At 40.3% G+C, this 26,819-nt stretch overlaps 1 protein-coding gene across 2 annotated transcripts in view; it reads right to left on the bottom strand.

Moving 5' to 3' along the window:
- Window positions 1–1,807: 1,807 nt before the first annotated feature.
- Window positions 1,808–26,819, bottom strand: part of shisa7b (shisa family member 7) — a 51,867-nt gene continuing 26,855 nt past the window's right edge. Inside the window, exons 4-10 of one of the 2 annotated variants that reach the window (XM_084918912.1) lie at window positions 25,964–26,203; window positions 25,182–25,298; window positions 24,056–24,198; window positions 20,656–20,724; window positions 16,970–17,191; window positions 7,965–8,346; window positions 1,808–7,158 (exon numbers count right to left, since the gene is read on the bottom strand). In XM_084918912.1, coding sequence (XP_084775038.1) covers window positions 6,723–7,158; window positions 7,965–8,346; window positions 16,970–17,191; window positions 20,656–20,724; window positions 24,056–24,198; window positions 25,182–25,298; window positions 25,964–26,203 — 1,609 coding nt within the window. In that variant the 3' untranslated portion in view covers window positions 1,808–6,722. The remainder of the gene's footprint in view (window positions 7,159–7,964; window positions 8,347–16,969; window positions 17,192–20,655; window positions 20,725–24,055; window positions 24,199–25,181; window positions 25,299–25,963; window positions 26,204–26,819) is intronic. The other variant, XM_084918913.1, reaches the window with a different exon arrangement.

The following is a 26,819-nucleotide window of genomic DNA, read 5'->3' as shown; positions in this document are numbered from 1 at the left end:
TGTTTTTGACATGAAAAAAAAGGTGTAGCAAGTTAAAGCTTCAGCTTACATCTTTTCAGTCAGTAATCCGTTTTTCCCCCGTTTAATTCAGTTCTCGGTGTGTGATTACATCAGGAATCGGCTCTGAGACACTTTCTTTTGGACTGGTGATGGACAGGTCTGGTCAGATGAGGTCAGACAGCAGTCTTCATGGACTATGATGTTCACAGATTATGATTACAACCAATTTACACAATGTGGCAACACTGTAAAGAAGAATGGGCTAATATTCCTCCAAAACGATGTGACAGACTCATAAATCCAAGCAAAAAAAATCATTGCTGCTGAAGGTGGTTCTACAAGCTCTTGAATTGTGGGGTGAGTATAGTTTTTCACAAGGCTGCAGAGAGTCCTGTGAAAACTTTCTAACTCACATGACTATATTTATCAAGTTCATTTTTATATTTTAGTCTGTTTCCAGATTCATTCCTTATTTATAAATAAAGGCATTATTGCATAGTTTTAATATTCATATTAATACTTAAAGAAATTCTTTATTACCCTTTCTGTGACCCTTGTGGTCCTCTACAGAAAGGATCTCTAAACGCCAGTCACTATTGAACAGATTCATAAGTCAGCAGTTTTATATGGTAGTGCCCATTTACACCATATTTTTCATCACTTTTGCACAATAGGAAGGGGTTAATGCTTTGTACAACTGTATATAAATACATATACTGTTACTCATGGGTCAGTCATTTCAAACTTAGACTGTGCATCCAAACTTTGTTTAAATTCTGTCAGTGTAAACACTGCATACATGTTTAAAAGTGCAGTACATAGTGACCTCTAGATGCACGGTTGGAAACCACAGTCAAATAAATACCCATCATAAAATCTCCCTTTGCATGTGAATAGGAGAACCAGTGTTAGTGGGTGAAACTGCTGAAGGCAGTCCATAGATTCAGTGTTTGCTTTACTTTAGACACAAAGGACACTGTATGGAAAAGGTTTTGTAAGTGTGCTGGTATATTAGCGTTCATTGTAACTTTATTAAAACTTAATAAAATAAACACATAATTGTGAATATTTTATTTATACTTGTAGAGCCTCTTGAATTCTACGCAGTAGACCTTTAATGAAGACTGGATGAGATTATTTAAGGTTTTGATATTCCATATAAAAGAGAAAATGTACTGTGTCCAAACTATTATATAGAACTTGTTTGGCTCTTTTTTTTTTCTTAATTTTACACTGTGAGTTATATTCAGAATGTTAAAATGTGGCTTTAATAGAGAGCCCCTCAATGTAGGTTGAAAGAAGACATGCCATAGAAACAAGGGTGTAGGTTTGATTTAGGTAGAAGAGAAGATATGTCTGTGTCAGCTATATATCAGTTATAGATGGCCCTTGAAAAATGTAACCAAAATGTACTTTCTGAAGTTTTCCTTAACAATTTAAATATCTATGTATGTAGATAGTTGATGTAAAATCGATCTGTAACTTTTAGCAGAGTTCAAATACATTTTTGTGGAGTTTTTTTCTTAACCCTGAACATCTCATGTCGATGTCTCCATACTTAGGAATTTATGAAGGGTCAATAATTCTGGGAAAAAAGGGGAAATTTTCATTCCAACTTCATTTATTCAGAGGGCCTGTGACTCTGGGAGAAAAAAAAAGGGAAAAAAATGAAATCTACTAAAAAAAAAAAATTGTAAAAAGCAGAGGGAGTCAGGATCAACATTAAATATATTAATAAAAAGTTCTAAACATAAAAATGTGACCTAAATATTAAAAAAGTAATATTTAATCACACCACACAGAAAAACAAAGTTTAGTGGTATTTAATTTTATTGTTATTATCAATTAAACAGTATGATTTCTACAAACGCAAGAATTGATCACCAATAACAAAAGGGTTGCACATCTGTGAGACCTTTGTCTGGATATTCTTGGAAATAGACATGTAAGGGGATGTAATAAATAAATGTATTATACAATTTGAGGTATGCAGAGTAGCTTCGAGAATACAAATATGCCCATGCCTGCCAACACACCCCCAGTGGTTAAAACGCACACACTCACACACACACCCAAGCACACAAACGCACACAAACGCACACAGTTTTATCAGGGGACCAATTAACTGAACATGGATTATAACATCTGCATCAGACTTTTGAAGGTATGAGGAAAAATGAGCGAGACATTAAAAATATAACTGAATTCCCACGTCATTTACATCCACCCTCCCTTCTTATTTTACGCCTCGTGCTCTTTTATGGTTCTAAAATCAGCCAAATCAGGTCACTTTACATTCTGCTCCACATCGGCAACAACTGCTCTCCACAGAAAAACAACCTTTAAATGCAATTAGCGTTCTCCTCTTTCGGCCGTATTGCAACCTAAAAAAAGCTGCTTTTTATACCTTCTGTGCCTTTAAAATTTTCTCAGATGAAAACATTTCTTTTAAAAGAGAAACAGCTTTTGTGGACATATATTAAAGGTACTTTTTGTAATTACCCTTGGGAGAATTTGATTGAGGTTTTCAGTCAGGTCAGATACTGAAAATGCTCATCTCAAGGCTTCAAAACAGGGCTCCAAAAACTAGTGGGCGATGTCACGGTGGTTACGTCTGATAATTTTGGACCTATTTTTTGATCAAGACAAGGCAGTCGAACTGTTGGTTGGTCATAAATAAAAATGTGCTGTTTTTGACTTACCAGGTTAAATAAAGGTAAGACTATTTGCACCCCATTCCAGCTTCACTTGATGCCTCTTCCACCCAAACAGTGCATGTTTTATATATAAAGTCACAGTGGTTGTTTCTTCACATTTCTTTTTCATAGTTTTGTTCATTTTGGGACGTTTTAAAGAATTTTTAAACATCAAAGTTTACAAAAAGTACCTTTAAATTCAAATTTCAGTGACACAAACTTAAACACCAATAAATTAACCAATAAATTCTATTAAAACACCAAAACCTGACACAATATAAGCCTTCAGTAAGTTACATTTTCAAATGTCTGAAAAGTCCTCACTTTGATGAACATAGCTCGACAAGAAAAGTGAATGATGTCCCTTTAAATAAATGAATTTTTAAAAGAACGACAGGCTTTGAAAATGTCATTACAGCTTGATATGAACACGCAGTGACTCGAGTGCTGAAGACGTACCCCAAGTTTGGTCCAAAAAAAAAGAAGAAAAATAAATAATAATGAGGTTCAGCATTCCTAAGAAGAATAAGAAGACACAGAAAGTTACACGCACGGGCACACAAACTAAAACAGACGCATGTACATGTACGCACATACACGCCGTGACATCATAAGTCAGCACTATGACATCACCAACACTGGCTTCTGACACCGTCATGCGTTTCTTCTTTTCTCTATGATTGCATCAGCTCTTTTTTGTTCTTGTGAATACAAAGGGTTTTTCTTCTTCTATTCTTTTTTTTAATTCCACTAGAAAGTTTTTAATACTGAAAATCCAGGATTATACATTAAAACTCACAGAGATTAAAAAAATAAATACATGTTTAAGTAGAAGAGAAAGAAAGAGAGCTCATGATGATAGCGTTCATAGTGTCATTGAGGGGGAACTTCTACATAAACCATTAACACGTGAGCACATGTATTAAAACACTAAAAATGGCTGGCAGGAAGCTTCACACAGTAATCAATCATGTCTGTCTTTATCGAAATACAACCCGAGAGTGGAACCTTAAACAAGGCCTCTCTTGAAACCCCAGAAAGGGTAAATCCAGCCAGCGTGGCCAGAAGGTCCATCTCACAGCCAGAAAACCAAAAAAATGTACAAAATATGACATCATTATGGTCAACGCTTCTCCCGCAGCTTTTTAAAATGGTTATGTTTCTTTACATGGTACACAAAAGTTCTTTTGCTTTGCACAATTTCCTTGCATTTTAATTTTTTTTCTCTCTACGCAAGAAGAATAAAAATAAAAAGATCTGTGAAAAATATGCACGAGCATGCCTCCCGACTCACAGGAAAAAATGAAAATGAGAAGCAGAGACTGTACAGAGCATAGACACACAAAGATAATTCATTTTAGCCCTTGGTGTGAAGTGTCCATTGTCCCCCCCACCGCCTAAAACCCATTTGCCACCCTTCCCCTTCGTACGAGGTGAGCAGCTGAACTTGCAGGAAAACGTGTGGTGCTGTAGACGTACAGGAGGGTTGGTCTAATACCAATCGGCGGCAGAAACAAAACCCTCGACCCCTCTACAAGCTTGCCATGAAAAGTTTTGAACAGTTCAGGGTTTCCGCCAGAAAAGTTGTCGACCCCAGCCACCATTTAACATTGCTGATGTTGCACCATCAATCCGCTATAGCAGAAACATTTTGGCCATTTTGTTGAGCGATAACAAAACAACCCTGTTTCTGGGTCCAAATGTTAAATTAATGGTGTTAAAATGGGATTTTTGGCTTTTGAAAATGATTGCAGCTCCATCTGAAATCTTAATAACTGCCACCCAAAATCACTTTACCAAAAATCAGAAACTATTTAAATGTTTTCTAACAAAGTGCCTTTTTATTCTCCAAAGCTAGCTATCCTAGCCATGAGCTAACGGTGTCTCAGACACAAAATATATAGCGTGCCGACTAAGATTTCAGTGTAAGCAGTCAACTTAGGCTCAGGACTTTTTACATTTTTCATAACCTTGTGTCATGGATGAGGCTCAGATGTTATCTTAGGTGAAGTGTGTTCCATTTTTATTATCTTCTTCCTGTCAATGAAATCATAGGAAACATAAAAGATGGACTTGGCTTCCTGGTCTGATTCAATGAAGACATCTGTCTCAGCGAGAAACCTCAACTTGGACTTTATATTAGTTTGTTTTAGACTAAACATAGCTCTATATGGCAAATGGCACCAGTTATATGTCAACTAGCTTAGCTTCACTTGACAAGATCAACTAACTTAATGCTAACTCCAGCTTAGTAAACCTTCTTTTTCATGATTGCTGGAATGTTAAACTTTACTGGGAGAACGAGCGCACAGATCCTTTTATTCAAGCTTGGAATTTGGAATTTTTTAACTCTCAAAGTTTCCTCAATGACTCTTTTCTTTTGGGACCCAGAAATGCCCAATGATGTCAGACTTAATATGCAGTTAGCTCTCACTTTATATCTCTGGATACAAATTGAGTGACAAAAAAAGTTTTTTCCCACTTTACTGTGCTATACCACCCACAGAGTCCACAATATGGTTATAGTTGTTCGCTTATGGCTAGGAATCATGTAGCTTACTGTCATTTGTAAATAGTAGATGTCCACCAAAGCTAATGCTTTAAGTTTAACATTGTTTTTTATTTTCTTTTTTAAATTATTGTACTATTAGCTGATCTGAAAAATGGGTAACAATAACACCAGGATAATAAGATACATTAGCTAACGTTAGAAATGTAGCTTTTATTTATAAAAGTGTGGGAGGTGGTCAATTAAAAAGCTGCTAAGTCTGTGGTAGACTGGCGGAAACCCTACAGTTGCTGAAGAATGTTTGGTCAGTCAGTCAATGTATGAGATTGGCTCAGTTCAAAACTTTCTTAGCCTACGAATTACACAATGTTTCATAGATGATATACACCCACTAGATTTCACTGTACAAGAGCATAGTTAGCTAAAATCATACTGCAAAGTGGACTTCACTTGTAAAGCCCGGTCACACCAGAAACACAGGCGAACATCTGGATTCAAAATGTTTTAGAAGTAGCAACTCGAGACATTCACAATAGCTCCTCAACCTTCTTTATTTTTATCCTTCCCTTTATCATTAACTGGCACTTAGTTCTTGGGAGTTTTCGTGAAATGCTGGTGTGACTGGGCCTTTATGGCAGCGCTTTGACTTGCTTTTCGTCTCTAAATGGCTCATTTTATTTATTTATCTTTAGCTTGAGTGAATCGAGCTATAAAGAAATCTAATGAGAGTTAACTGCTGCATTATTTCAGCAGTTTTACTTTGATAGTCCAATCACGACTAGAGAAAGAAATGACAGACTGATCACATGACCAGTCTTTACATTACAAAGTGGCTGGCTAAAGGATAAATATGTTTTCAACTAAGTATACACAAAATCCTACAGGGCTCAGTTATGCTAATATTATTATTAGTAGTAGTAGTAGTAATAGTATCAGGTTAATTTCATACAAAAGCAACTTGTTTGGTTTTAAATACTTGTATAAATACACTGACAAGCAAACCCGTCTGCCTCTGCCTCGGCACTCTGACATCCACAGTGGATTCAAAGATGGATGAATTTCTGTCGGAGCACTCGAGGACTCAGAGGACAGCGCAACAAAACTCAAGGACAATTCAACAAATTTGACTCAGTGGATATCCTTCAATAAAAGTCACAGCGAATACCCAGCAGCCTTTAACTGCTTTTTTCTTTTCTTTTTTTTTTTGCTCTTTACTTGGGCATTTGTCTTCTCTTCACAAAGAATAGGTGAAATTTCTCTTTTCCAATACACAAGTGACAAAGAGAGAATCAATTGGCTTTACTCACTAATGTTGCCATCCACCACTTTTTATTTTATAAAGGGGGCTGTGTGCAGCTGAGAGCAGCCCTGTGAGGGAGCCAGCTGATATCAAACCACTTGCTTGTTTCTTTGCCATTTCCTGCTCATATCTTCACACTAAAAACCTCGCTGCTTCCCTCTCTTCATCTGGTCTTCAGCTTCTTTTCATCTGCACCTCTTCTCCACCACTCTTCCTCTCACACTGTCACCTCATTCTTACTCCCAGTCCGGAGTCCCTGGCCTCCACCTCCTCCGGGGATGAAGTGCAGCTGTTCAATCGTGTTCTGCCTCTTGCTGGCGAAAGCCATACGTCGGGCGTTGGGGTGGCCTCCACCTGTCCCGCCATGGGAGTCCCAGCCACCGTGCATGCCCATGCCGGACATGGTCGTGGTGCTGCGGTCGTGCTCGTGGCCTGATGTGGGGTGGGAGTTCATCTTGATCATGTGGTGGCGGTCCATGGATGGTGTGACACAAATGTTCTGCTGTGACTGAGCCTTCTGGTGGTGGCTGAGCCGGCCCATGGTGGGAACCATCCCGGTTCCTCCCCCTCGCTCACTCGTTCCCGGCAGCAGACCCATCGTCATCAGCCGGTCCTCCAGACGGTCAGGGGAGACCAGGAGCCGCTCATGGGACCTGGAAACACAGACTTATTGTCAGTGTCATAAAAGTATTACAATATTTGCACTGGAATCACAAATCAACATGAATATTAATTTTACTGGAAGCTTTATGATTTGAAAATGGTATAGAGTACTTTCCTGGGTACTGGAATTGTATTCAAAGTTCTAGTATCATGACAACTCTAAGGGGGACCATCTTAAATTGTGGAAATTTGAAGTATAATGCACTTTTTCAGCTCCATGTTTTTATTTATTAGAGTAGCCTTGCATGATGATAATGGTTAGTCTATGGGTATTCAGGGAAATGGCAGAAAGGCACAGCTGGAATTCATTTTATTTAAGAGTACCGACAACGAGACAGCCTGTTAGGAAAAGCACTAAAATCAAAGCTGTGTTTTGAAGGATGGATGAGCTACACTGTGTCAAGCTCAAACTTTAAAGATTACTTTTAGGACATATACGATTTTAACTAGTTAAATAAGGTATAATATGAGACCTCTAATATATCCCAAACAGAATTTTTGTTACCTAAATTTATTAGCGTGAACCCTCACTTTGCCAGACTCTTTAAACTTTGATGAAACTGTCCCACTCTTGATACTGATTAAATATTACACCCTGATTCCCTTTGTTCTTATGTTTTCTTAATGGGATTTGACTCATCTCACCTCCATCTTCTCATGTCATCTCATATCTCTATGATCCCTTCTTTTCTCTCATCTTCCTCTTCTCTGATCTGACTCCTTTGTCTTTAGTATTTCATCTGCTCCTTCTCTTTGTCCTATCTGATCACACCTCACCTCTTATCCCCGATCTCACCTGCGGAGCGTCTGTGATGTAGAGCTCCTGCTGGTGCTCATCATGGCTTTGTAGTACTGGTGTTGCTGGTTCTTGGACAGGCGGGACAGAGTGTTGCCTTCCCCAAATGCCAGCAGCTGGTCCTGGGAGCGGACACGGCGTGGTGGCCTATCGAAGCTGGAGCTGGTGTACTGTGTCTGGGAGGGGAGCGGGTATGGGTTCGGGGTGGAGGGCGGCATGTGGAGATGGGGCCGAGAGCCGTGGAGGGGTAGCGTGCCTCTGGATCCCAGCGTGTAGTCCCCTCCCCAGGGCAGGTGGTGCTGAGAGGAATAGAAGGAGGGCGGAGCGTTGTTGGAGCGGCGCTTGGAGTTGTAGTAGCTGGAATACTCATCAAGTTCTTTCTCTGATTCACAAAGAGAAATGTGTAATATGTAAAAAGCTATTTTGTATGTTGATGATTAACACAGAATGATCATTATTGACGATTATATACAGCTGATTGTTTGGTTTGATAGGAAAGGTTTAATCACTGTAGTCATTCTCAGATAAGTCTCTGGAATTAACATAAAGATACATTGTTACAAATTTAAAGTTTGATTACTGAACAAAACTTTCACAGAATCAGAAGTTGTTGCCTTTATGGGACTGGAGATAACATGGACAACACATTACTCCACAAGCTTGCTGTGAAAAAAAAAGAGGGGGACCAAAATTTGCTCATGTTGTATTAATCAAGGTAGAGGCCATGAACTCATCTCTTTTATACAACACCCCCTGCAAGTCTTAAGAAAAAATACAGGTTAAGGTTTGAAATGCCTTCATGTATAATCTAAGCTTGCTGGCTACATTGGCAGTATCATGCATCTTTTACTACTGTACACATATATGAGGTATCCCATTAGTTTTGCATCCAGGGTCCATTGTCATCACTCACTGTAAAAACTCAACCGGCCGAGAAAACAGAAAGTATAAGGGAAAACTAAAGGAATCCACCCAGCTTTTAGAGATGATGAAGCCTTTCAGATGAGAGGTGAAACCTCTTCAAAAAGCCTTTGACTGAACACTTAAGATTACTATGACCTGGATGACTGAGACACAAAGGACAAAGCACAAATATGCTAGGAGGAAGTGATAATTAAATATGTCACTGGAGGTGGATGCTGGTGTGGTGGAGGTGTTGAAAGAGCATGCAGGGCAGCACCGACTCCATCAGGTCTGAAAGAGAGATGGGAAATGTGGCAGCTTAAACTGAGAGGCTGTGTTTGATATATGACATGAGATTGAGCCGTATGTATGTGTGCATGACGCTCAAGTTGCCTGAACTCTATTTTTCACTTTCTGTTTCAACACAAAGGGATGCTCTACATTATCTGGGCCAGTCCATAAATGGGAGGATATAACCATCTCTAACCTGCTGTGTAAGTCCTTATGAGGCAAGTCTCACAACTCGGCCGTCAAATCTGGACAGTTCAAAACCCCATTTGTATTGAATCCGCTTCAAAAGTTTAGTGATGTCCGGAAAAATGTATATAGCATCAAATCAAAACAGTCTACTCCTAATGCTTTATATTGTCAGGTAAATAGGCTACAAAAATAGAGAGAACCCCCCAACAATCAGATGGCACGCTATGAAAAAGCACTGGGCGACAGTGGGAAGGAAAAACTCTTAACAGGAAGAAACCTATGGCAGAAGCAGGCTGAGTGAGGGGAAGATACAAGACTCAAGTACAGATTCACACCGTTATGGTGTCCCTAATGACTCAGTCCAAACATTGTGCTAATTCCAATACAATATTTTTAACCCTTTGTTTAAAAAGGTTAAAAACTGCATTTACATTCATCTTTACTACAACAATGACATTTAAATTGTTAATGAGGGCATCCGTCAGTACAACAGCTACCTAACGGCCTCTTTGCCATCTATTTTCCCAAAGATCTTTGAATGCCTCCTTAAATAATGTCTCTGTTTTAATGTCCGACTGTGCACATGTGACAATGGTGCAAGTAACTGTCCTGTGAATTCACAACAAGTGCGCAAGTGGGCGTCATGTGTCATGACTCCTACATGCTCCATCCTCATGAAAACAGTATTTCTAGTCACGAGAGGCAGCAAACGATCCCCTGCTGTCTGCTACATGTGAGAAAGGACAACTGCAGATCCCAAAAATGTGGCTCGGTGGTACTGTTAGTTACTCATGTGTGAACATGGCTTCAGTTAAAATAAGGAAGACAAGAGATTTAGAGAAAACACATCTTGAGAGGTCCATTTAGTAGCTGGAGAGCAGCAGTAATAAAATATTCTGATCTTCATCAACATCAAGAGATGTTGAAATTAAAATCGTTTTCTAAAAATTTTAATGCTTCTTGTCCGTGCAGGAAAAAAGTATCAAAGACCTGCTCATGAAGATCATGCAAAGAGCTCAAATTCACTGACATAATAAAGCTACAAAGCTACTAAATGGTCTTGTGAGACTGTGAGAATCAGATAAAGAGTGGAGCAATAAAAAGGGAGAAACAGGTGAAAATGAAAGAAAATATAATATCAGAAAGGGCGAACAAATTAGAGCAAGAAATGTCTTGTGTAGCAAGAAACTGACCTTAAATGTCTTGAAAGAGAAGAAAGAAGAATCCAAGAGAGAAAGGAGGAAATGAAAAAGTGAGAAAGACATTTTGTCACAGGAGGACAAAGACAGAAGGCACAAATGGATAATGCAAAAGGAGAGATACGCTGTATATTGCATGAGGCATAAAAGAATAAAGGTAGAAGACAAGCTCAAGGCCAAAGACAGAGAGGACGTGAGGTGAAAATAGGCTTTAAAGGCGGCGAAAGAAGATGTTTCACAGCATAAATGATGTGAAAACAAAGACGTCGAGGAACAACGTAAAGACAGAAGAAAGGAATGAAGGAGAGGGAAGCAGTTAGTCAGTTTCACTAACAGTGAGAAGCAGTGCTTCTGTGCGTAGCCCGAGCCCACTTTAATCTTCAAAGCATTTCCATGGAAGCAGCTCCCCAAGAGCCAATTTAAAGCTGACCTTTAACCAGCCACCTCTCTCTACCTCTTCATTCCCTCTTTCCTTTTCTTTGCTCTCCCTCTCAGGTCTCTTCCCCTCCTTCTGTTTGCCTCTTTGTCTTCACTATTCTCCACACTTTTCTTTTTTTCAGTCTAGTTGTTGCTTTTTCACCTTCTCCTTGCTGTTCAGGCTTTTCTCTCTGCTTCTCTTTCCTCTCTCTGTCCTCAATCTCTCCCTCCTCTCGGTCTTTCTCCTCACTCTCCCTCACGCTCTCTGTTTACTCCCCTCCAATAAGGCTAAATTATCTCAAGGTTTCTCCCTGGCTGCCCTCCTTAGACAAAGAAGCCTTTATCAGTGTCCTTTCTGCAGCGCCGTCTGGGGAACGGCATCAAAAGGATCACGTTTCAGAGAAAGGCTGACGGGAGGCCATATTCCCTCTTTATGTGTCACAATGACAACTTTTTATTCTCCATTTGAAGGAGTGTTTCACCAAAACTGACATTCAGGGTGGTTTTCTTTGAAAAAGCAGGAATCTAATAATCAGACAAGTAGAAATGAATGAATGATTCAGCCTGAATCTGCTTAACAAAGGGTTTTACATTCCTCTGTGAAAGCGATCAGTGTCTGGGAAATAAAATCATCCAGCACAGACGAAGTGACTGCTTCATGTTTAAAGTGCTCGCTGCCATCACTGCAAGTCTGGTTCTGGTAATGAGGGGAGAAAATGTGCCACCATGGGAAGGTAAGACCTTAGGTGGCATCACAGCTGTAAGATCATGAGATCCTACAGTCCTTCTTAGTAGATTCAGTAGTATAATGTCAAACGTGAGCTACAGCTTAAGGCAAGTTATCTTTGGGATGTCTGAAACTTAAGAGCAACATTGACTAAAGATAAATGTAGCCACAATGACTGGTTGCGGCATCGTGATGTAAAGCTTCTAGCTGAGCATTTTGAAATCAAACCTGGTAAAAGACAAAGGTGTATATGACTTGAAATTTGAAAGGTAGAGTGTTTCCGGTTTTTCCTGTACATTTCTCATTGCACTTCCTTTCAAAGCCAGAGGAGTCGCCCCCTGCTGGCCATTAGAAAAAAAAGCAGATTTTGGGCACTTCAGCATTTGGGGTGAAGTTAGCCTAAAAAATTAGCTCCTACCTCCTTTTCCTATTTCTTGTCATTACTGGAAAACATCAGGTGATGAAAAGGTAAACGTGATTTTAGAAGGACCTGAACCTCAGAGTACTAAATCAGCATATTACCCCACTTTTTCCAGCTGATTCAAAGTGAAAGTTCATTCACGATAATCCTGAACAGACATTACTAATGCAGCCTGGACCTTAAATGCACTTTGATTAATTAACATAAATCATACTCTGGATTTAGAGAGTTTATATAAATCCCCTTTCTTCGCATGAGGCGTAAATAAAGAGGTTACTACAGAAGTTTTGAGTTCAGCTCTGGCATGAACTGGAAAACTATAAGTAACATTTCTACAATCTGCATCAGTTTGTGTGTCAGATGGTGTGTTGGTATGAACGATGGGATGGAAATAGCTCGAGTCCTTTCATAAAGGATGCTCCAGTCCACTGCTAAACGAGGTAACACAGGAAGCACTGGCGCACCTTTCCTCAGTATTTGGAGAATCTAACCAGCTCTACACGGATGCTTCCGGGTCGCTTCTCTCAGTTAGGAAACACTGCCATGAAAAATCGTCTTTGACTGCATCATTTTTGGGGGATTTTGTTCATGTTTACGTTTATGTCATTTCCTGCTGTTAGTGTTACTTCCTGTCTCTGTTAGCGATCCCTCTTCTGTAATTGTCTGCTTCTCCCGCAACACTTCCACCTCTGTTGAATCTGCCACACCTGTTTACAATTAGCTAAGCTGTGTGTGTGTGCGCGTGTATATGCAACCTGTGGAGCTTCTTCTGTTCATGTAGTCAGTTCATGTAGCTCCATGTAGTCAGCTTTTCAGCATTACATTAGTGTATCATAGTGTTTTTCCTTTTTGTTTTCTCTTGTATTTTCTCATGTGGGTATGGGCTGAGACGTTTTCACCCACAGCCAGCTGATCTGTGTAGGTTATCAGTAACTAATTTGCTCATTTGAAGTCTGAATTTCACTTCTTTGATTGTCATTGTGAGTTTGAAATTTCCTCCATAAAACACACCAACCCTGTACATTTCACACTCAGGGAGGGGCAGCCATCTACCACGATTGGTTAGAGTGTGAAAAAAGGACAAAACAAAATCAGCAAGTTTCACTTAAAATTTAAAATATGCAGCTTTTCTAAACTCCTGCACGTATTCCCTCGCATCGTCTCTCAGTCATGGAGCAGAGAGAGAAAACAGAGCCACCTGCACAGAAACCTCAGAAAACAGTCAAAGTGAAGTGCAGCTCTACTGCAAATGTATTTCCTTGGTTTTTTTCTTCATTATCTAGAGGTGATTTCTAATTATCAAACAAAATGCAGTGCTCATTCATGCTGCAGGAACACAGCCGCCTGCAATATAAATTAATGTGCTCAGTCATTTGAGGAAGTGCAATTATATGAAGGAGGGACAACAAAAGAGAGAGAAGAAAACATGGTGACCAAACAGAAGAAGAAAAAGGAGAAAATAAAGAGGTGAATTATGGGAATGGCATCTGTTTCTCTCTGGGATTTTTCGGAATTTCCTTAAAAAGGCTGCAGGACATCGAGCGAGATGCTCATTCATGAATATGAAGGTTTCTGTTCTCTGATGTGAGGTATAATGAGAGGAAGCCTTTTTATCTGTTGAAGTGTTTCCTTATTTTGATTGAATTGAAATAATAAAGAATCTCATCTGGACTCTTCTTCCACCTCATTAATGCTTCCATGTTCACGAAGCGCCACACCGCTTACACGCACACACATATGACCCCCCACGTAGTAACAATCCATCACTCAGCCTGCAGAGGCGACTCCCCTCCCCCTGCAGTCTTCGGCAATCACAGGGCGAGAGAGGCGACCAGCCACTGCCTCTCCAACGTCTTTTCTTCTCCGTCGAAGGCAGCCAGGCCCCTGCGGACCAGCCAGCCAACGCCCCTCCCCCTGCCTCCACATCTCTTTTTCCTTCAAATCCCTTTTTCCTTTCTTTCACTGCCTCTCTCTCCTTTCTTCTCAGTCTGCTCACTCGAGCTCACAGCATCTCCATCTTCCTTACCATCTCTTTTCCCCCATTAATGCTGCATCCTTATTCACCCAGCCAGCCTTCCCCTGATTTTCCTCTTCTGGTTAACAAACCTGCTTCTCTACTCTCACCCTGCCTCGTGTTACCATGCTGCCTTCCCATCTCCTTCAACTTCATTTATCGTTCCTCTCCTCCTCCCTTCCTTCTTTCTTCTTTATTATCCTCTTTTCCCCCACTGTTTCCTCAATTCTCCCTCATCTCATCATCCATCTAACTCCATCTTCTTCTCCATGCCTTTGGCTGTTTAGCAGAAGCAGTTTACACATTCAGACAACACACTGAGATGATTATTTGTCACAAACTCAGGTGGCCATGCCTGGTACCATCATTTAGGTTCCCTGCAGAATCAGCAGCCTGAAATTTTACTAACCAGGCCACAAAAAGGCAAATCCCTTGAAAACACAGTCATGGCCAGTTTATATGAATAAAACCTGCTCACAGTTTAGTTGGCAGAGACATGATTTGGGATTTGGATGACCAAAAATCAAACAGTTAACAACGTCTACATTAACCAAATGAAGCTGTAATATAGGACAGATGTCATCACAGTGACAGGGTTCACAACATAACCAACTATTTCTATCGACCTCAGTTATGAGTTCATCCGTACAGCAAACCAGCTGAACTGAACCCTCCCTAGCAAATACTTTCTTCATGCAGTCAGTATTTTCACATTAAAGGGAACTTATAAAGAAAGTGAAGTCGTGAATATGGGAAAGAGTAAAGCTGACGGAGCAGTAACACCATTTCACTCGCATCTGTAACTAAAAACAGATCTGCGAGGACTGTAAAATGTATTTACAGCCACTTTAATGAGAATCAGCGCAATCAGTCTCAGTTTTTCCTCAACAAGTTAATAATACGACATCAGTGATGAGGACTCTCTGACAGCGAGCGGCAAAGAGGAGGAGGCGACACGACTGAAACAGTCAATCCAGGTTGAGTGAAACATAACATTTTCAAGTAAACACCCGTGCAATTACTTTAATCAAAATCAAACCCCTGTTCAGCTGTTCAGTAACTTTAAACGTCAAGAAAAGCCAATTTCCACCTACTTCATCTGCCCCCAGGTTGATCAGCATAGCAGCAGCACAGTATAATCAAGAGGAAACAAACACAAAAGTGTGTGTCACTGTTGTGCAGAGACCCCAGATGACGGGCAGTTTGTGTTTGGCACCAAAAAGGTTTAAAGGGATGCAGAAGAAGTCAATCTTTAGGCAGGAGTATGTGCAAAAACATGGTAATTAACAGCAAAAGAAAAACAATCAATCAAGGAAACTAAAATAAAACTAAAGAAAATACAGCCTCACAGCAAGCTGCCAACCTCCTCCTTCCTCTGCCACTCTCCCTGCATGAACCTATCCAGGTAAGGATGGTAGACTGGAAATCGATAATCCTGGTTTCAGCTAACAAACCTTTACATAAGAGCATCTATAATATAAACACTGCACATCCATATGTGCTAAGAATATGAAAGGACTACAGAAATCACTCTCTCACGTTCCCTTGCTTCTGCCCCAGTCACTCTCTGCTCTGGACCTAATCAAACATGTCTTCACTCCCACTGGTTACCAGCTGAGTCCCAGGAACACTGAGGACTCATCAGAGGTCAACAGGAAAAACAATTAAAAAACGAATTAAGTCTGGTTGAATTCAGCTACCAAAATACACCAAAATCAGAAACACACGTGATCAGTGATGACACACTCCACTGACAATATCTGGGAATTGGGCACAGTGAAAAGGGGGAAGGCGTGACAGCTCCACTGTCACACTGACAAACTGCTTGTTTAGCTTTCTACTTTAAATTTGGTGCATTTCTTTTAAACTTTGCTGCAGGCTGACAGCAGCCGTCCTCTCTCTCTGCCTGTGATACCTGCAGGGTTGAGTTTAAAGGAGAGCACGGCATTTTCTGGTTTTTATGAGATATTTTCGATTTAAATGTCAGTTTATAGACATTTGCATTAATAGAATATATGTTTTATTGCAATTTCTCCAGGAATTGCACACTTCTAGTTTACTGGCAACCTGCCCAGTGTGTACAACACTTGTTGCTCAATGTTAGCTGGGACAGGCTCCAGCCATTCTGTAATCTTATTTGGACAAGCTGCTAAGAAAATGGATGGATGGATTTTACACTAAAAGCTGGAGGAGTTCTCCTGCAGGCAGAGTCAAATGAAAGATGCCATAAAGTGATTAAAAGTGCAGCGATCAAAGTTTTGAGAGTCCATCATCGGCTTACTAGTCCTCACTTTATGACAAACAGATGCAGATAATGTATTTGTGTATGCTCTGTCCTCATCGTAGGTGCTGTGAAGATTAATCAGCAGTTTTCTGAACACAGAAAACTGTTATTTTCTGTGTTTCGCAGGGCCGGTGTTACAGCACATTGTAGGTCACCTGTGTCACCATTTTCTAAGTCTGCAGATTTTCTTGTCCAGCCCCTTCTTTGCCTTCTGGCCTAACTTGGTCTTTTTTGAAACTTCCAAATCAATCTGCTATAGTTGCTCTTTTTTGTGATTCACAACTATGTCCTATAAAGTCTCAAAGTATAAACTTTTAATTTATCTTTGTATGACTACATTTGCTTTTTTTCATAATAAAAAGTAATGATTTCTTTGAAAATTGGTGGTGTAATCAGCCATCAACACTTAAGAACCAATCAGACACGGCTGAGGCCTTGTGTGCGTTGTTTCACTTGAAAGCTTCCAGTGGTCCTGAATGCTCAATCAGTCCCACTTCATCCCTCACTCCGGTTTCCCTTTTTCCTCCTTTTCCATCCCTTTATCTCCCCCAGCGACTCACCCAGCCTCTTCAGCGAGCTGTAGCGGTTGATCTCAGGTTTCATGTTTGCATCGTAGGACGGTGGGAGCTGAGCCAGGTTGTGGAAGGAGTGCGAGAAAGACGGGTGGCTGCTGTTGTGTCTCAAGACGCTGCCGCCGCCGCCTCCCGCACCTTTGCTGCTACCAGAAATCAGGGTGGGCCCGGAAGTGAGCTGGGGGGTGTTGTTCATGCGGGATCCACGCTCTTGAGAGAGAGAAAGACAGAAAGAGGTGGAAAAAGGAAAGAAGAGATAGATGGAGAAATGAGGAGGAGATGAGGGGGAGAAAGGAGAATGAAGGAGAGAGAGGGTTTGGAGGATAAAAGGAATGATGTGTAAGTGTAAAAGAACAAAGAGAAGGAAAAGAAGAAGTGAAAGAGAGAACAAGAGAAGATTATACAGGCTGGTTAACTATCGGTAAACAGGAAGTGTCTCTGAGCTCCATGGAGACCATCTATTAATACAACTCTGTGCTGTTCATCTGAGGCTCAATAAGACAAACGTATCAGCCACATGTAAATACACAGAAATACACTGATAGCTTCAGGAATCTACACACTCAAGCACACGCACATATTCACATTTATGCAAAGTGCAAAAGCAGCACAGCGATCAATAGACATAAAAAATGATTTGTCTTATGTAAGGTTTGCGGTATGGGGGAGGGGCAGGGGTGTCAGTTTTGCAGCACGTATACTCATATCCATTACATCATAAGGTGTACAAGTACATTCATAGTTTCCAAACAGCAAACAAACAGCAGTGGAAATGACCCAACATGTAGGTGCGCACAGGTCACCTGACATGTGTCGGATCTGTACATTCAAACAGAGGACAGAGGGACACATCTGCAGTGGACAAACACATGCCAGCCATCGCTGGATTAGCATTACAGAGGAATCTGAGAAGCTCGATTGACTGCTAAATGTCAGCAGAGGATGCTTGAAAGGTTAGAAATGTGAGGAAAAACTATGAAGCAGCGATTAAAGCTTGCGTAACCGTGGCCATTCGCTGCTGCTTCCTGTCTTAGACGCAGATATAATCAATGGTGAGTCCATTCGGGGCGGTAACAGCTATGGGCTGCGATCTTGTTAAGATAACTGCAGGACATATACTGGTCATTGACCATTGACAGTAATGGGCAATAATGGCCAATGTTGTCTCTGTTAAGTGCCACCCAGGGAACACACACCACATCGACTTCTGTACCGTGAATTCTACATACACTCACACATACATACACACGGTGGGGAAAAAGCAATGCTAGCTCTGAGCTCTGAGATCATATGGCTGTAAAGCAGGAGCTGAGCAGCAGGATGCAGGCTGTGGAGGAAATAAAAGGTAGAAAGCATCAAATGTCCTACCAATTGCTCTGTGTTTTTGTGCCACCATGCTAAATTAGCCTGGTTATTTCCACGAGTGAGAGGTAATTGATTTTTTTTTTTTTTGAACACCTACGATGGCTGACAGAGGTTTGGTAATGGTGTCCGGGAAAAATGAACTTTGCTCAGTGTGAGCTGAGTATGTGACTCAGAGAGTTGAGGGGTTTGTGATTGTGTTGTACGAGGAGGCTGGTAACTTTAACACAGGAGGGAACCAGACAAGTGATGCAAAGGAGGTTCTAAAGTCTAAAATCTCACCTTTAGAATCAAAAATATTGAGTATAAACCAGCACAACTGAAGTAAAATCATCAAAATTCTTGGGACTGAAAGTTCAAATATATCAAAGACTTGAAATGAAGGGCATCTCCTTTATCCAACAGCCTACAGTTTATTTTTATTTTGTTAATTTTAGGTTTGTACTTCCTAATTTGTGCCTATGTGTCATATGTGTCATTGCCCATAATTTGCATTAACAAGTAATGCCCCCTTAGACCGAGGGTTGTCAAAATGCAGTTCACGGGGCAACAGTGAGGCACGTGAACGTAACAAATACACTAAATCTGTACATTTTATTCATCCACTTGATGATATAACAGTGCAGAAGCAAACCAAGGGAACATTTCTCTTTAGTCATCACAGCTGACTAAACCTTCCTAACACTGAAAAGCACAGCTGGTGTCAACAAATGTCACCTCACTAATGGTTTAAAACTATAAACCGGCACAGAAAACAATAATTACCCACATAAGCTATTACTCCAAACCTAAAGGCGCGTGCATTTTCTTGTGCGGCCCTCAATCACATACCTAAAATGTCACATAGTTTTATAACAACCTTGTGATGTATTAGACCTGTTAAATCACACAGCACTGCACAAAATGGCTGAATTTAGAATAAATACAGCAAACACTAAATTATATATTTAATAGTTTCTTTGTAAGGAAAGACATAAAAAGCAAAAACTGTGTTGTTTAGGTTTTTTTTGACTGTGTCGGGGTTTTGCATAAGGTAGGAAATGTCTTTGGGTTTACCTACCTTATGATTGGCAGGTTTAGCTTAATGGCTAATCACAGTCATCATCGAAACCCCAAGATGTGTAAACCGGCTCATTTATAGACCAATTTACTCCTAAAAATATGTTTTATTTTGTCTATTGACGGTTTTGATTTAGAAAGTGATGAAGACAAACACATTTCTAACTGCACCTTTAACTCTCCTGTCCCAATAAAATCTGCCTTTATCTGATATTCAGATTTCTATTCTTGAAATCTATGCAATAAAACTCATGCATATTTAGATACACCAATAGAGACGTTAGTGTCTTTTGCATATGCCGCTTTTCAATTTTTCTGTGCTCTCTGTGTTTCCAGGACCAGAACACTTTATCTTTAATGTGAGTCACTGACTAGTTTTATGTAATAATACAAAATGTTTACACTTTTTGCCCCGTAGTGTCTCTCCTTAGATGAATTAAGTTGAAAATGATGATGTAATTGTACTTGCTGGTTAATATTTGCTGTCCTCTCAGCCCGTTTTACTCTTTGCTGTTGCCTTCTTGTGTAATCCGCTGCATGAGGGGCACATGTAGGTGTAATAGCTTGGAAAAACTGGCACTGAAACAACTTAAAAAGTTAAATGGAAATCATGCTCATCTCCATCAACACCATCATATTTCCATGGAAACCTTATCCTGTATCCTGTCAGAGTCATGTTAGAGGCATAAAATCAGCCTTCACAGATAATTATCTGACTTGCAGTAGGAGTTCATGTGTTTCCTGGGTGCAGCACAATGACCTTTGGTGGAGATGAATCACTCGCGCTAGCATTGCTTTTCTGTTTTCTTCGTGTAAAGCCTGCGAAAACAGACTCGGGTTAAAGCGGTGACCTCCTTCCACGTTTGGTATCACACTTGCACATCACTGCTGCACAGAGAGAGGAGGAAGGACGAACAAGCACATCTGGAAGCAGGGTTGTGGGGGGGAGTGAGTGAATAGGGAAGACGGGCTTGCATTAAGCAAAGGGCAGGCCAGACAAGTTTAAGCTCACACTCTTATGAAAGATCTGTCAGATTCAACACAACCGTGTGACGGGGGAAATCACTGGAAACGTACAGCACGCTGTGATTTCGAGCACAAATCTGCGCGTAGCCACAGGGTGGGGTTGACAATGGCACAGCTGTTTTAAGAGCGCAGCACAACAGGCCGTCATACTGACATCGAGACAGACAGACAGTGGTGGAGGTGAGGCCGCGAGTCCGGCTCACTGGGCTGCTAACCACGAGGCTTACCGATGGTAGCAGAGTGTTTGGGGCTGGAAGCAGACCCCTGCTGGTTAAAATGATGGTGCAAGTTCCCAGCTGCAAAGAGAGCAGAGCCGACAAACTGATGGGACAGCCACTCGAGAGACACGGGAGGCATGTCGAGTAAGCATTTGTGTCAGTAAAGAGAGAGAGAGAGAGACAGTGGGTGAGACAGGACAGCGAGAGGGGAGGACAGAAAAGAGACAGACTCAGTCCCTCCAGGAATGAGCTGACTTTTGCATTTCTTATTTAAATGACAAAGGTTGTCGCAATTAACTGAATCGAACTGGCAACCCCCAGATTAAATCTTTCATGCAAGACTGACAAAAGTGAGGTCGTTTGGTTTTTACTTTGCATTGTGAAGCAGCACGTGAATATCCTTAAACGGTCAGGTATAGAAGCCACACCCACCTGCTATTAAAGTCTATTTGCAAGTGGCAGCCAATGAGAATAAAGGTTTTTCAAATGTTACAAATAACAATTATTTTGAACTGTGACTCATACAAAGCACCTCTAGCAGAGTCTAGAGTTGGAAACGTGCACAGTGGGTCCTTTTAAAGCAAAGTTCCAACTCTTTAAAGTGCAGATTTTCACCTTCTTTCTCTTTTTATGATTACAAGCTGAGCGTTAGAGTACCTGTTGGACACAAGAGACTGAAAAGACACTGACGTTTTCTAGCAATTCAAAAGCTGAATTATTATTCAACAATAAAAAAAAAAAAAGATTTCTCAGTTCCTGTCTGTAAACTACACAAAAAAATATAGTTTCATAATTTCTGCAGTTGCTAAAATGTGAAGCTTTGGTACTACAAGGCGCTCTTACCATTTTTACCTCATGAGACTCAAGAGCAGCTAAATAAATAATTTTAAAAAAATCCACTATATTTGGCACATTTTTCATCTTTTCTTGGCTGGAATTTGCAATTTTCCAACCTTATTTGCAGAGTCAGAGAACAATCGAATTCCTAGAGAGGCTGAAAGAAGAGAGAGCTGGTTTAGTGAAAGACGAGACAGAGCGACAGAGAGATAAAGCAGAGGTAAAGAGAGAAATGTGTGTGTGTTTCATTTCTGTGATTTTCCTGTGTGAGAAAACAGAAACATTCATGTCCTTCTGATAATCACCAGAGAGGAAAAACTTTGTGAAATCACACAAACGCTGCATTTAATTCTATGATCGTGTTGACTTTAGTGTTCTAGTGTTTGCAGCATTTTTCCTCACCAGATTCAACACAAAGCTCCTCTGTGTGTGGGCAACATAAGCATTTAAATAGGAGTGGAGTTTTTTCTTATATTAAAGCTTAAATCATGAGATTCAGCCTGAACATTTCATACAGAAATATAAAATAAATGTTGACCAAAACATCCCCCCGTGGTAGCACTATTTAGAAAAAAGTGACAGTCAACATAAAGGAACCTTTAAAAGACACTTTTTAAAACACTGATGAGCCAAAACATTGGGACCACCAGTCTATTAACCTGTTAGTACTTTCTGTGTGCCTAAACCAGCTTAACCTGCTCATTTCTCCCATACCCGACATAATACCCCGCAAAGCTGGCTGTTCGTGCAGACTGAAACAATTATTCAGGGTGAGAATTTGACTCTATCCCAGGCTACTTAGTTTAACCATATGCGTTATTTAGGCACCATATCTTGTTTCTCCTGAGTGATAAAAAGAATTCACTTTCATGATATGTTTGTGTCTCATTTTGGCTGTAAATTACAATCAATAGAAGAGTGAAGGGAGGGTGGAGAGAGTGTGCATACATAACTTACAGCTTTTTTTTAAGATATAATTATTAAAGTTATCTGTGATACTAGTAGGTATATGGAAACTCCCTTAAGGTTGAAATCTGTTTGTCTTGTTATACAGATGAGCTGCACAGTCTGTGTTTCAGGATAAGTTGCAACAATTGTTGAAGTTGCAACAATCAGAGTACCTGCTGCAGCAGAAGCAGGTTTCCATCCCGTGCTTTGCAGAGAAAAGAGTGCTGGTATGCTGTGGCATAAAGGTGACCGTGACTGAGTCACAGCTCAAATTAATAGCAGGCCAAAGTCCCCCAAATGCTACACTCACCCTGCGGAAAACACTGGCTGGAGACGGCACAACCAAAACGATTGTAACTGTGTCCAATGATCTTGTCATCTTCACACAGGCTTAAATTATTTATAAAATGGAGTGAGTGTGTTTGCAATTGAATGTCAGTTAAGCTGTTTATGATAAACCACAGTTAACTTTGGTAAAATGTTAAAAATCACAAATCTGTTGCTGAGCTACATACACGGAAAATCTAATTTAAGAAAACTTCATATTAACTACTTACAGTCACAGTCCAGCCAGAAGCTCATACAGATTAAATAGAAACTCAGATGGTCCTCCACAAATAGTGACATAGTTGATTGCAAAATGACATAACCTTTCTTTTATATAGAAACATAAGCAGAGAACAACTAAATGGCAGCCAGTGAATCAGATCCTTGATTGCAAACAGATGTGTCGGAGACAAGTTTGCAACATTTCTGCAGTCTGTCTGAGTTTGAACATTACACCAATTATTTGCAGACCTTATCCAGTCTGTCTGTCAGTGACTGCATTCAGTCCGAGTTGGACCTCGATTGTTTGGAGACAAACTGACACTCACCAGGTGGCTTCTGCAATTGCAAAACAATTGAAAGTGGAAAGTAACCAGCTTGATTGCAACAACAACTAGTTGCAATCATTTGTAGACTGGAAAAAAAACAAGTGCAATCACTGGACAACCAAGATTTTCCTGGTTGCCAGGAGTTTGGTGTCCTATTTTTACTCTAGTGTTGAGCGAGTGGTTAGACCAGGAAGTATCCTCATCCTCCCAATGGGCAAATTTAAGCAAAGTTATTTCCTTCATCTGTGAGTGGTCAAAATGTTTCAGCTCATCTGTGTGCAGGTAATGTTTGTGCAGAAATATAGAAAGCTGAATGAGAATTAACCTTTAAAAAAATAAAACACATCTCTAAACATTTTATTTTTCAGATTTAAAAACTGTTAAATTCAATGCATATTTTTATGTTTTAATTCAGATGAATACATTTTTGCAAGATCACTTGAGTAATAATGAGCAGAAGGTGAATCCAGACAGGAAACAAACCCTTTAAAAGTCTGAACCCATGTTGTTTCATTTCAAAAGACCCTCTGAGATTACTGATGTTAAACAATAATCTCAGGGGGCTTTTTTAAATGAAACAACATCTGGCAACAATTCACTCACAACAAATGTATTCCACCTGAAGTAAGAAGTGTGTTGCTGATATTTGAAACAAGAGCAGTGACAATTACCACCTTTTCCACTGGGGACGAGACAAGCTGGCCTCATTTGAATGCTCGTTTAACCTGAATATAATAATCGTCACTCACTGCGGTTGTCTTTGATCTGCAGGATGGGGGTGTACAGGTTTTTGGATGTGCGTCCGTCTGAGGTGGTCGTCAGCACTGTGCTGTTGTTCCTCTCGCCCTGCTGCACGGGGCTCGACTGGTGACGCAAGATATCCACCAGTGATCTGACGCAGCAGCGGGAGGACGGAGGGAGAGAAGCACGAGGGCAGAAAGACAAGAGGAACACAACAGATGTGAGGAGAATAGTGAGAAAAGATCATGTGGAGGAAACATTTTCTCAGTCAGTTATTACTTTACTTCAGAGCACTTTCCAAATGTGTCCAAAGCAATCCTATCATTGAAAATAATGCAGTTACGTTTCACTTTGATCTGTTTGTAAATCTTCTAAAACCTCAGTCTCACATGTCTTAAAAGTTTTCATGTTCCGCTGCAAACTGAGACGTTTTAACACCTCACCTCTGGCTGAAGATCATTATTATTATTATTATTATTAATAATATTAATATAATCTCATGTGTAACATATAATCATTTAACCAAGATAGCAACAACTAGATTAAAAGGAGACATGAATAATTGGTTTCATAGACACAATTTCTGTAACTGAAAGCTGAAATGAGTCTTAAACCTGCATTGTTTCCAATGGCCAGCAGGGGGAGACTCCCTCTGCTGTTCCAGGTTCATTGAAGTCTATGAAAAAAAGACCCCACCGGTCACCTGATTTATGACCTCAGTAAACACCTTCCTGACTAGTTTAGGGGCTCAGTCACTAGTTTCTTGTTTAATACAACAAGCGTATTTTATAAGTTATAGTATGGCTTACTTAAAGTACCTTTTAAGGCAGAAATGACTTGTGATTGACAAGTTAGCCATATGCACCTCTATAGGTGACTAAGATGATTCTCTTCAAACTAGGACTTCACCCATCTTTATATGCAGACATTTCACAGATATTTATTGATCATAAGCATACGTTTTGCATTTGAATTTTTAGAAAGACAATTCAATTTAACTTTTTTCTTCTTAGCAGCTTTTAATGCCTGGCAGAATCTGGCTTCACCGTCCGTGCTCCTCGTGGATAGCATCGGGTTTCGTGTCTTTGCTGTACGTCTAAACTGAGAAGCCAAGCAGCCGTCCTGCAGTCTCACCTGGGCATGTTGATGTCTCGGTTTCGGGGTCGACGAGCCACCTTGCTGAAGGCAATCCTTACGCCCACGGCCACCACCACAGTGAAGGAGATCACACCTCCGATCACATAGGCCGTACTGTTTATAGAAAAGAAATTACATCAGGGCACTCAGCAGGAAAAACTACACACTTTTCAGCTTCTTTTTCATTTTGAAGTAAATTTTCAGTACGATTCATGTCTCTAGCTTTAATTGGGAATAATATTGTACTTCAAGTACAATTAGGGGCGCATCAATAGAAATTCATAGGTGATACTATTTTTCCTCATTGTCGCAGGATCAAACAAGAACTCTGTTTCATGAAAAATAATTTACCATTGTTAAAGGTTTTTAGCTCCTCTTCAAGCAATTTGTTTAACACACAGCACAAACTTTTTTTTTTTTTTTTACAAATAGCGTTTACAGAAAGCGTTGCAAATTTTTAGAAAGATTTTAGTGCTTATGCAATTACTTCAACTTGTTTTTACCCTTGATTTCTTATAAATGTGCTCAAAATTAAATGTCCAAAAGAATACCAACTCTATACCCCTGAAATTCATCTGTAAATAATAAATATGCAAATACATTATTATTTAAAAACATTTAATGCAAATATTACTCATTAAATTAACTTGTTTCTGTCAAGATCGGGAGGTTAGTTTGACTAATTATGCAGCTCTTTATTTATCTTTGCTTTTGAGATGATTCTAATATATTGTACTTTTCCTCTGATGGCTCTGTGACTGACACATCCAGACTCTGACCTGCTGCTCTGCTGCGGAAACGTCTCAAAGTCGGGGTCGGTTTTCACCGCGGGCACAGTGACGGGGACCTGCGGGTCAGCCCAGTCGGGTGACTTGTAGTTGGTGCAGGAATCCTGATCTAGCCGGTTCCTCTGGTGCTCGCAGCAGAACCGGTAGTGGCAGGTGCCGCAGCAGTAGATGTAACTGCCCTGGGAGCAGTTGAACGAGTTGTCAAAGTGCCCCATCACATCATAGTAACCCCTGCGGAGTAAAGTTGGTAAAACGTACCATTAATGCCGTCGTGTACCACGCCTCTGCTGCTTAAGATTGTTCTTTGACCCTGAAAGTTCACAGGATGTGAGCGTTTGGCATGCATCATAATTTCGATTTCTGCCAATACAATCTTCTCCCACATCTTTACCTCCTGACGCTACATTAAAGTACATTAAGGACAGGACTCTTAAATAAAAAGAATGCTTATTTTCACTAAAACACTGGTGAAAAAATAATAACAGAATAGAGTGAATGTCCACAAACTGGCAGAGCTGTGAAGCTTACTGCTGTGATCTGGAGCTTGAAATATTAGTGAAATCTGAAAGCCATTTGTAAATCCCCTTTTTACTGCCAGTCCTGAGCCTCTTTTAAGTGTTTGTGATACTCCATATCTCAGGAATGCAATACCCAGCAAACAACTGAGTGAGCTGCCTTTGTGTTGCATATGCGTAGTATACTGTTTATATGACATTACTGCTCCTCAGTGTTAAAATCATGCTTATTTGACAGTTTCTGCAGACTTTATCCACTATATGATCTTATGTTTAGCTGCCTGCTGTGCTGTCTGACCAGAGATTTATGTCACTGTTTTAAACTCTAGATT

Source organism: Perissodus microlepis, chromosome 22, assembly GCF_051167445.1.
Source record: "Perissodus microlepis isolate ML-2025 ecotype Zambia chromosome 22, ASM5116744v1, whole genome shotgun sequence".
NCBI lineage: Eukaryota > Metazoa > Chordata > Actinopteri > Cichliformes > Cichlidae > Perissodus > Perissodus microlepis.
Note: the sequence above shows the minus strand (reverse complement) of the source record. Positions and strands in the feature narration are given on the sequence as shown.